The sequence below is a fragment of the Ambystoma mexicanum genome, chromosome 8 (genome assembly GCF_040938575.1).
Source record: "Ambystoma mexicanum isolate Mex_15411 chromosome 8, UKY_AmexF1_1, whole genome shotgun sequence".
Lineage (NCBI taxonomy): Eukaryota > Metazoa > Chordata > Amphibia > Caudata > Ambystomatidae > Ambystoma > Ambystoma mexicanum.
In genome coordinates, this window is record NC_090929.1 from 1080203129 (window position 1) to 1080215152 (window position 12024).

The following is a 12024-nucleotide window of genomic DNA, read 5'->3' on the forward strand; positions in this document are numbered from 1 at the left end:
CATGACTGAGGCCCTTGAACAGTGAGATCTGCAGAGCTGCACAGGAATAGAAGTCATCAGCTGCATCTTTCCTTCTTTACCCAAGGTACTATAAAACCAAGTCTAAGAGAACTTACCTCTTACTTCTTACTGTAAAAGTGCTTGTAACTTCCGCAACTCAGTCTTATCCGCTTGTGGCCCTACATTTGGTTGTTGTTGTCTTCAAAGACTCCTAAGAACTTGTGCAAAGACTTTTCTATTACTTACCAGAAGTGCTTTATCCTATCCAAGACTTTTGCCCATTTACTTTGGCTTAGCCTATTGAATTGAATTACTCTTCTAGTGAACAAGTATCTGCACTGCTTAAGAATATTTGTGATGTCTTGTGTTCTAATAACCTTTGCCTTTTACCAACTTTGAAAGAGTATTCTGAATGCCAATAGTAAGGTATTAATGTCCCCAGCACCCTTGTTACTGAAGTCACCTGTGGGTGTAGGTTGTGTCTGTGGGCCATCCCAAAAGGGCCTTGTCCGATTCAAAAACTTGGTGCACAGTATTGAAGTATATTTGTGTTACTATTTTATTGCTCCCTTCTGAAGAAGGCTTTGCAACTGACTGATAAGGTTTCTTGCATAAACAACTAATAATTTGAGTGTAAGTTTATTTGAATACCTACCTATAATTGTGAATCTTTGTGTAACTTCCCCTCTTGAGCTAAGCCTGGCTGCTCAACACGCTACCAGAACTGTGTAGTAGAAGCTTATACCAAAGGTTGGGTTGCCTATACCTGTAGTCATAGTTGTTTGTAGTGTTCCCAGAGAGTACTGCATTCAAACTTTGCCTAATACAAGTAAGGAGGAAGAAAGGCTCCACAGACTGGACCCAAAAAGGCTCTCAGCTTTTACATTTCTAGACTGACAACATTTCGGCAAGGTTACCAACTTTTCATTGGATACAGTGGCCACAAATTGGGTCTGGCAGTAACAAAACAGACCTCATCCAGATGGATAATTCTAGCAATTGGAGAGTGTTACAAGCTGACAGGTAAGGAACCTCCAGATGGACTAAGGGCTCATTCTACAAGGGGTATGGCGACTTTGACGGCTCTTCAGAGGGCTGTCCTGGTGCAAGTTATTTTTACAGCGGGCACTTGGTCGTCAATGCCCATTTTTTTGTGAAACACTATTGTTTAGATTCCACCTCATCCTAAGGGGGTCTTTTTGCTAAGGCCGTTCTACATACGGTCCATGAGTAGAATTAATTAGTACTCCCTCCGCCACATTTCCACTACTTTGGGAGTCTATCTAAGATGTGGAATACGTGGGAGGACACAATCCATTCGAAGTTATTTACCAACTGTAACGTTCTTTTGGTTGAATGTACCTCCCACGTATTCCTCATCGACCCACCCACCCAACCTACACTGCGGTACAGTTTACATATTTTACACTCAATGTTCCTTCAGAGCTTATGTACGCCTTATCAACTCATCAGTTGAGAATATCGAAAAAACAGAACTGAAGCCAACGGGCGCGGCTCGAGCCATTTATACTGCGGATGACGTAGACACTCTACGGTAGCCCTCGAGTGACATCGACGCCACAACATAGACCACGGCGCCCTCTGGTGTGGAATTTGTTTTTCGAAACGGCAAAGCTAATGATCGGAATATCTAAGATGAGGAATACGTGGGAGGAACATCCAATTGAAAGAAAGTTACAGATTGTAAGCAACTTATTCATCTCTGCGCATGGCCAGAACATATGTACCAAATCTCCATTTACCTCCCCGCACGTCGGGCATGTCTGTACGTTAGCGTGATTGAGCTTGGCTATTTTGTTTGGGGTCCGGTATGCCCTGTGGGTAACGTATAGCTGGATCTGTTGTATTCGCGCACTCCTCAACACTTATTTATGGTACCCCATCGCCCTTCTACACATCTATCTCATCAGGCATTGGTTCCCCTAATTCTGCCTCCCAAATCTGCCTCGTCTTTCCCATTTCCTCCCTGACCCTAGCCATCAATAGCTCATATCGTGCCCCCCATCTGACACGTCATAAAATGTCTCTACGATCATGTCCAAATGTAGGGGCGCCTCCTCCTGAGGTTCTTGAAGAGTCAGGCATACGTGATGTTTCCCCCGATGCACTCTGTGTCCCCCACCAGCTCCTCAAACACCTTGGTCTTTCCTTCTTTAACTATGTCCCCCACCGTTGCTACCCCCATGGGTTCCCGCCATCTCCTCACAGTGAGCCTGACTTGTTAGTCTACCCCTTCCAGCGCCACAAGCGGTATCTGTGGGGAATACAGTGTTGCATCCCCTATCGCTCAGCATGCTCTGTACCATATCTGTCTCCACAGGCGCAACAGTAGATTCCCGGTGGTCATGCACAAATCGGGTAATCCTATCACTTCATTAAAGAAACGGGGCGCATTCTGCATGTAGTAACCTTGATTCCGGTGTCTGTCCATCTGACATCCATTTAGCCATGAATAGCAGCTGACTACCCATAAAATATACCTCAAAATTAGGCAAACTTATACCTCCTTGTTCATATGGATTCTGGAGCTTCCACAGTGCCACTCTGTACCTTGAATTGTGCCATATGATGCTCCCGCATATACTGTGCATTTTCCTAAAGAAAGTTTTGGGTATCGCAAACGGACCATTAGCGAAGCAATGTAAAAGGCTCGGCAGCACCACCATCTTCAGTAAAGCTGCTCGCCCCATCATGGACAATGGCAGCCTAGACCAAAATGCCATACAGTTCTCGATATTGTTCACTGCCTTTCCTGTGTTATGTATATGTTCCAGCTTAGGGTCGTGGTACACATCTATCCCCAGGTATCTGAACGTCACTACTTCCCACATAATCAGCAGCACCGGCAACTTATGTCTTGGTTTCCCTGCATACACTCCCAGGGGGTACAAACTGGACTTCTGCAGGTTAATGGATATGCCCGACAGTGCCGCATATCGTTCCAGCTTGTCTAGGAAATGTTGTAGATTCTCCTCTGGGTGCCGTAGGTATAGAAGCATGTCGACCGCATACAGCGATCAGGTGCTTCCCTCCTGAGGTGATTATTTCCACTTATCCATATTCCTCCTGTAAATAAAACGCCAGTGGTTCTAATGCTAAAAAGAAGAGCATTGTGGACCATGGGCAGCCCTGTCTCATGCCTTTACTAAGCTGCCATTGCTCTGAAACCATGGAGCCTGTTTTGACTCTTGCTGTCGGCTCTTTATGCAGTAGTCTCACCTATTCATTGTATATGGGCCCCATCCCAAATTCTTTCAGGACCGCTAGCAGCCACAGCCATCTGACTGAGTCAAATGCCCTCACTGCATCCAGTGACACCACTCCCACCTCCTGTGTATCCCTCTGGGTATAATCTATTATGTGGTGTAATCGCTGCAAGTTATTAGTAATATTGGCCCAGGGCGGAAGAATGTGCCATGTAACAACGAACAGGGCGTGATCCGACAGGACCCTAGTTTTGTACCCAGCCTGCGTAAACTCACTCAACAGTTCCTGCCCCACGAAAACATAATCTAAACTAGTGTATAGGTTCTTCAGGGCAGTATAGTGTGAGTATACTCTCTTGTGGGTACATTTTTCTCCATACATCAGCTAGCTTAAATGTATGTAACAGTGTGTTCAGGGCTTTGACCGACCGGGTTGGATAAGTAAACTTACTGTCAAATCGGTCTACCGTCGGGTCCAAAGTACAATTAAAATCTCCATCCCATATCACCGCGCCAACCCTATATGGGCTAATTTTAGGATACAAAGATCGAAAGTAAGCTGCCATATCTTGGTTTGGGGCATACATATTAATGACACATATTTCTCTGCTTTCGACCAATCCCCTAATCACCATCCTGCCATGTCTGTCTAGATAGGTCTGGAGGATCTTGAATGGGACCGATGGTGCTACCCAAATCAGAACCCCTCTAGCATATGCTGAGTATGTTGAGCCCAGAGTCACCCCACTACATTTTTGTGCTATCATGTCCTGTTTCTCCCCGGTCAAGTGGGTTTCTCGCAAGAGCGCTTTATCTATTTTCTGCCTCCTCAAATATTTCATAACCCGATTTTCTTTTAATATAACTGTTCAAGCCTCTCACGTTCAAGGTTGCTATGTTAAGTTCCCCCATATTTTTCCAGTCTTTTCCCATCTTGTCTCATTCCTCCCACTTCCACATTTATTTCCCGGTGCGTCATCATAGGCCAACTTCCCTATAACTACCCCAACGCTCCTATCTCTCCCCCCCCGCACTCCAACCCAACCTTTGCCCAGCTCCAGTAGTGAATCTCAGGCATCCCCACATCTAGCTCCTTTCTCGGCCTGACGCCAGTACTCCAAGTGCAGTGGGAGGCTACTGAACTACTAGTATCCTAACTAAACTACTCTATGTGGGTTAATAGTGTGATTCATAGCGCCGCCTGTGGTTAGGCAGCCTCTGTGCTTCCTGCATTTAGCAACAATAATAAATGCATACTTTTTTCAGCCAAAGTGCCAGAAGTGCATTAGTCCCAAATTACAGTTTCACTTATCACTTCCTTATCCCATCTGGTCTTCTTTCTCCAACAGCATGTTGTGCAAGTCCATCCACATGCTCGCATCTTGTGGGGTCTCTTAAAAGACAGCACTATCCTTATGCAGAATCTTCATCTTCGCCGGATACAGCAACATATATTTGAGATTGGCTGCCCGTAACCTCCGTTTAACAGCCCCATACTTTGTTTCTGCACCAAAAAGGGTATGCTGTGATGGATGCCGACGCCCGGCTAATCGTTCCTCCTTTCCGAAAGTGTTCTAGTATCCTCTCCCGGTCTTTGTAATTTAATCTTGGCAATTATCAGCGGGGCAGGGCTCCAGGCGGCGGCTTCCTTATTAAGGCCTTGGGCACTCTTTCCACAGTAAACCCTTGGATGAGTGTTCCCGCTCCTATTTCCTGCAAAAGCATGACTTCCACGTAGTTGGCCGGGTTTGGACCTTCCTCGCCTTCCTGGAGCCTGATATCGCACAATATTCCTTCGTGTACACCCCTCCGCTTCTTCAGCTCTGTTTTCTAGATTGCACACCTGTTGTTTCAGCATGGATACTTCCTGTGAGTGTTCCTTGCACCTGCTTGTATTAGCTTTCACCTCCTTCTCTAACACCCTGGTGCGTTCTGTTACTGCTCTGACGTCCTGTCTCAGGAGGTTCACGTCTATATTCATTGCGTCGATTTTAAATTCCAGCCTCGCCTTCAGCTCTGCTGTTGCCTCTAGTATCTGTTAGTCCATTCACCCTGGTGTTTCACTTTTGCGTGTGTCCTGCCGCCTCCTTTGTTATATTTCACCACTTTCTGATCTCCCAAGAAAACAAGCAGTCTCCGCTTCTGCCAGACCTCCGCCGGCTCCTCTTGTTGTGGTGCAGCTGTCCTTCGGTACAGCTCTTTGTTCTCAGAGCGCCATCTTGCTTTTGTCCGCAAGCTGCACTCTACAAACTCCTCCAGCTCATAGTTCAGTACTTGTGCTGCAAATTGCACCAGACTTTCGACCGCTGTATACTTCTGTTTCATACTCCTGTACATATCTCTTGATAGTTCATATCGTGCACAAAAAGCATTTTTTTTTTTTAAATCTGGATTATCCGCGGACCAGCAGGAGCACCTTGGAATCTCAACATATTCCGTGGTCATGTAGCCATGCCCCTCCTGAATGTAGTTATAGGTTTATACTGTTCCATGAATTTGTGTTTCACTATTCAGAGAAGTATCCTGCTAACAGGTTTGGTTTACTAAGTGATTCCTTAACTGGGTGTCACTGCATGACTGACACGGTCTACTACCCTTGACTTGCTGTAAAGTAATCTAAACGTAACTTGTGGTTTTAATCCCCATGAATAGTTGTGTCCTGTACTAAATGTGTCTGAGAAGGTCCGACTTCCCTAGAAATACTGTTAGATTTCTGGACAGGGTCCATCATTTGGCCTGTGTACTTTACTGTGCATTTTTATAATACGTTTATAACTCTGACAAAGTACTTACCCCAAGTCTTCACTTGCCCTAACTGTATTTCTAATAAACCTTTATTTTTTATACTACTTCCGGTTGTGTTTCTGTTTAACCCTTGGTATGCTACAGGTTCTTTGTGCTTTCCTACAGCCCCCTCTCTCTCCTAAGATAAGCCTGGCTGCTCTATCTACGTTAGCAAATACTTAGGTGGTACAGCCTTATACTTGAAGTGGAGTTTTGTACTGTCTCAGTTGTATGGTTATACTAAGCCCTTAGTTGGACTTTAGAAAAACTATCCTAACAAATATCCATAGTTTTAGTAACTGCAATTTGCATGAGTGAAGTCTGGTTTCTAACTTATTGAATCTGTCTGCTCATTCTGCTTTTCAGTTTTCGGTCTTGTGTGGTGAAACTCTTAACATACCTTTCAGTGTTAATTCCCTTTCATTCTCCTGATGCTATTGTTTCTTTTATGACTTATTGGTGACATTGTCCCTTCTTTTCACAGGTCATACCTTCTTCAGAGTCTTTCAGAGGAAGGGTCCAGTGAGAGCAAGCCCTCTGAGGAGAAGCTTCAGGGATATGCTGCTGTGCTGGCTATTGGATCAGGTCGCTGCAAGACCAATTCTCTGGGTAAGTATCACTAAGCACTGTTGGGTGTGAATTGCCATTGCAGTATTTGTCACATGCTTTTGGGGAATGTGTTTGTAGCAATAGCGGAGTCTTCAAAGCCTAGTAACATCAGCTAAATTAATCTGAACTTCAGTGTATTGTCTGAGTTATCTCCCTTTAATTGGGCACTTATTATTGACCTTTGCCTTGCATCTATATGTTAAAAACACTTTTTGTATTTGGTAATAGTGGCAAGTTTGGTACTGTGCTGCAAAAAGGAACACCACCTTACTTTTTGTTGGTTGCGTTGGTTTCAGGTCCAGCACTGATACAGAACTTGCCATCAGTGGTGCAGGCTTTATGTGAGTCCTGGAACAACATCTACACCAATGAGTTTCCAAACATCGGTTCCTGGGTATGTTGTGTGTCATGAGAACCTTCCAATGGCAAATTGAATGTGTTCATTTTTTCAAAGTCTGGCAGTAGACTAACCCACTTGAGGTTTAATGATATGCATTTTAAACTGCTTGCTCGATGGTCAGTCATATATGTTTGCTGATTTCATGATTTAAAATCAGATAATTTGAGGTTTTTAGGGTGTGTTGCTGGGTTCCGGGTCTGTTTGGCGGATTGAAAATTCTCTCATTGCAGCTCATTTTGTGGTCTGTAGTGCTTTACTGAACCATGGGACTATTGTGAGTTTTTTTGGAATTGTTTTTGTTTTTTCAGCGCAATGCCTTTGCAAATGATACAATACCAGCTGAGAGCTACATTTGTGCAGTGCAGGCCGCCCATCTGGGCACTCTCTGCAGCCAGAGCCTGCCCCTTGCGACCTCCCTCAAGCACATCCTCCTGTCACTGGTCCGGCTCACTGGGGACCTGATTGTGTAAGTTCAGCAACTCAATTTTTTCTTTATTAAAACCGAGGGATTCCTACAACTAAATTGAATGGTAATTTCTGAGACAAGCATTCATTATAAAGTACACCACATATTCCCACAAACTGTTGCTACAAAACATCTTAGTATGTGCTCTTAAATTCATAGTTCAACAAATCATCAATATTGATAAACGCACAGAAAACCCGACTTGTTAATAAAAGATAAAAATTACCTACCACAAAAAGTGAACATAAATCTTTTTTATACCTCTATGCTCGGATAACTTTCAAGACGGAAAATAAAACACTTACAAACAATAAATGAGTGTTTGGGGAATGTTAGAAAAGATTTCTCTTTTGGTAACTTTCCCTCCATAGTTCTATGGACCCCTAAACTTGTTCCTTTGTTTTTTAACTTGTCCTATCTTTTTAGAAGGAAGTGAAGCCATCGGCTTCAGTCCCCTAGCCTGTTGCTAATTTGCTATGGGTACAATAATCTGTTTTTAAGACCATCGGTGCTGGTAAATGTTGTTAAGATTGCAATTTTTATGCTAAATCTCCCTCAACTGTGAGCCTCCAGAACTTTTTGCTGGACTTGTGTATTATTCTCCTTGTTCCTCACTGAGTGGGAACCTTTTCCCCCACTCACCCTTTCTTTTGCTCTTTTTATGGGTGTCATTTTTTAGGCTTTCCGTAGTGTATTTTTGAAACTATCCCTTTTTGATTACTTTTTGAGCATCTACGTTTTTATTTGTACTTAATTTTTACAAAGATCAGATTCACCCCTCAATCTACCCCCATCCTTTCCCACCCTCCCCCCGACCTGCAAATTGAAACATTATTGGTACAAGTTCTTGTGACACCGAAGGAATTTGCGGTTTTACATTATGTCCAAAATCTTCAGGTTTTGGGGGCACCATTGCATTGAGTAATCTCCCCGTAGGTATTAAAGTACCATTCCCCACTCTTGGAAGAACTTGTCTCTGTCCCCTTGTAGCCCATATGTGATCCATTCCATCGCTACTATGCCCCATTGTTAGGGAAGATTGTGTGCAGTACCCTTTAGGTGCACTACAACAACCCTGACCTCCTGGCAATAGGAACCCAAGCGTTGGTATAAGTCTGTACTACACAAGTTGGTCGCCTGTTGAGCAGCTAGGCTTATCGCCTGAGGGGTCAATGTGAGCTGTAGGGGAGTTACACAGAGATTCACAGTGACACGTATTCAAATAAACTGTTATAAACAAGGTTTCTTGAATAAACAATTATTAATTTATCAGTCAGTTAGAATAAGCCTTCTTCAGAAGGGAGCAATTCAGCAGCAACACAGAAATACACTCCAAAACTACACACTTAGTTTCTAAATCGGTAAATACCCTTTTGGGATGGCCCACAGTAAGTCACAACCTACACACTCTGGTGACTCCAATAGTTAGGGTCCTGGGGACATTAATATCTGTTGCATTTAGAATACTCTTAGAAATTGGTCAAAGGAAAAGATTATTAGAAATAACAAGAGCTCGCAAATATTCCTAAGCAGGCAAATACTTTTGGATCCCCTAAGCAGAGTCATTCAGTATAAAAGGTTAAGCCAAAGTCAATGGGCAAAAGTCTATATGAGCTGAAGCACTTCTGGTAGGTAAGAAAAGTCTTAGCACAATGTTTTAGAAGTCTTTGAAGAAAAGAAGAATCAATGTAGGGCCACACTCTGTTTAGGCTTGTGAGTAGTAGACTATGTAAGCAACTCTACAATAAGAGGTAAGTTCTCTCAGAGTTTACAGTACCTTTGGATTGAAGAAAAAGTGCACCAGATGACTTCTGTTCCTGTGCAGCTCTGCAGATCTCACTGTTCCTGGGCCTCAGTCGTGGGGACAAGAGGGTGGACTTCTGGAGACTCCTGCAATGCAATGGGACAGTCACCGCTCGCAGCTGGCAATCTTCAAACAAGTGGCACTTCAGTGTTTCAGCTCCTTGTGACTATCGCAAATAGCAACACTGCAGTTTCTGGCTGTCCAGATAGACCTTCCTTGCTTCTGGGGTCCCGCACTCTGTTGAGGGGGCTCAGGCGCTGTCAGTCCTGCTTCCTGGGAGCCCAGAGGATCTTCCTGGAGTTCCTGGCCAGCTTAAAAGCAACACACACAATCTGGTGTTCCTCTCCCTGGGATTTTGGTTTCCAGCAGCAACTCCACCAGCTCTGAGAGAATGTCCAGGTGGCTTACTTTGGAGTTGATTGGTCCCACCAACTCAAGGGGAGAAGTCGTCCTTGAAGGGGCTTCTCGGTCGATATGAATTTGGAGTTTCAGCATAGCAGTAGGGCTTCACCGGGCAAACCAACGGTCCAAGAGTTGCAGCGCGCGTCCCCTTCAAGTTCTTCTTCGGTTCTTTCGTCCAGTGGTCGACTCTGCCTTCCAAGCCAAAAGCCTTGCCTTTTATTCAGGTTTCTCCCATTCATTCCAGCCTAGCTGTTAGTCACCCAGCAGGGTGGCTGTCCTTGCCGGATAGTCATCTGGCCAATCACCAAACCTGGTTTGGCGCGCAGAGTAAATCTCAAAAAGGACCTTTCCACAAAGAAATTGCAAAAAAAGACAGGGCATTTTTGACCAAAAATTCACCCTTGGGTGCTTTACTGCAGTTGCGAACGCAGCCTGCGGTAAATTCACACCACAGTAGTTAAAAGTAAACCACTGCCACCAGCCATTCATCGTAGAAAGGGTAACATAAACATGTTACATGTGAAGCTAGACAAAGGGGATAGTAAGTAACCCCTTCACCACCCTATTGTAAGATAGTGTGTGCTGGGTCTAGAAAGTTACAAATGTAAGTAAAGTCAATTTCATTTTACTGCTCTGGGAAACAGTAGTTTATCACAGAGAAGGTGTTTAAACCTTTGGGAAATCTGAAAGACTTCCCTGTGTCACTGCGCTAAGGTGCTGTGTGACACAATGTAAGAGATGATGGCTATGGAGTTTGTCAGACTCCACAACCAAAAGAAACAGAGTTAAAAAAATCACATTAAAATACATGAGTGGGAAAAGGGTCTCTCTCTAGGTTAAAAAAATCAAGTCCTCAAATTCCAGCAAAGTTGCTGGGGGTCTCTAAAGTGGAGGGAATTAGCACATTTCTGAGAATTCTCCCTAACAATGGGACATGTTGTCCCATGTGTGCCTAACCCTAATGAACCCTGATTGGTCTGTGCCTATCAATTTGGGTAGTAGAGGAGATTGTCTAGCTGCCAGGACCCCTGTATCCATTTTTGCATCGAAGTTTAGGAGTGCAATTGGGCGGTATGATCCGCAAGAGCCTGAGTCCTTATTGTGTTTAGGGAGGATCACCACTTTGGCCTCTGCCATTGAGGGGCGGTCACATTGTCTTTCTGCTTAGAGGAATTGAAGAGACTTGCTAATTTCAGTCTCAGTTTAGTAAAAGACCTTTGGTAGATGTTCGCCAGGAAACCGTCTGGTCCCGAAGCTTTGTTTCCCATCAGACCTTACATCACCGCCTCCACTTCCTTGCTCATGATTTCTTCCTCCAGAAAGTTCCTGTCCTTGCTAGTCAATTAACGGTTTGCGATCTGCTCATAGTACTGCTTTACCTCTTTTTGATGTGGGTTATCGGACTCATTAGTTTCTCTGTCTCGGTTGTTTATGACCCATCTGGTTGCTTTACTGACGTAATGGTGCAGTCCGCCTCTACCTTCCTTAACTGTTTGGATAGGAGACTGTGCCATGTTTGCATGAAGGTAGAATCGCTACTTTGTGCGGAAGGGTGCCCTCTGCCCTGCACGATCGGTGTAGTTTGAGCTGAGTTCTTAAGTCCCTTAGCTTGTTATAATTGCCGCTGTTGTTTGCTAATGTGTGTGTGGCTGTCGCTATCTGGGATTCCAGGTCCCGGTCCATGGCCGCCCACATTTTCTGTTTCTGGGATTGTAAAGCAATGATTTCGCCCCGAAGCACCGCCTTAAAGGCTTCCCAAAACCTGCTTGTGACGCTCCTCCCTGTTCATTTTCGGTAAATAACTCCTCTATCCTATTACTGTTTGCCCACTAATGATTCATGTGCCAGGATCTCTCCTAGGAGGGCCCAGGCCCACAGCCCCCTACGCGGCTCCCACCTGTGTATTGTTAGCGTTAAAGGTGCGTGGTCAAACAGTGTAATTGCTACTAAGTGCACTTCTACCTCCCCCAGGAGAGCTACAGAGACCCAGATGTAATCAATCCTGGACAGAGTCTGATATATGTGAGAGAAGCACGTAAAGCCACTCTCCTCCTTCATCTCCCGCCACACATCCCTAAGCGTTAGCTCGTCAAAGGCCTCTTTTAAGTGTCTGAGTGGAGGGTTACTCCACTGGCCACTCCTTGTGTTTCTGTCCTTGGAGGGGTCCCAAGCCAGGTTGAATTTCTCTGTGATAATGATCTCCACCTCCGTGAATTTCCCTAATTTCAGCATAACTTCCTGAAGGAAGTTGGCCTGGTTAGTGTTGGGTGCATAAACAGTCCCCAAAGTCATTACGTTTTGCCCCATTCGCACTTGTAAGAAAGGGATCTCC

General features: G+C 44.6%; 1 protein-coding gene across 6 annotated transcripts in view; it reads left to right on the forward strand.

Moving 5' to 3' along the window:
• Positions 1-12024, forward strand: part of UBR4 (ubiquitin protein ligase E3 component n-recognin 4) — a 2945062-nt gene that overhangs the window by 818510 nt on the left and 2114528 nt on the right. For all 6 annotated transcript variants that reach the window (XM_069611069.1, XM_069611071.1, XM_069611072.1 and 3 more), the window contains exons 26-28: positions 6496-6620; positions 6917-7014; positions 7329-7486. In XM_069611069.1, coding sequence (XP_069467170.1) covers positions 6496-6620; positions 6917-7014; positions 7329-7486 — 381 coding nt within the window. The remainder of the gene's footprint in view (positions 1-6495; positions 6621-6916; positions 7015-7328; positions 7487-12024) is intronic.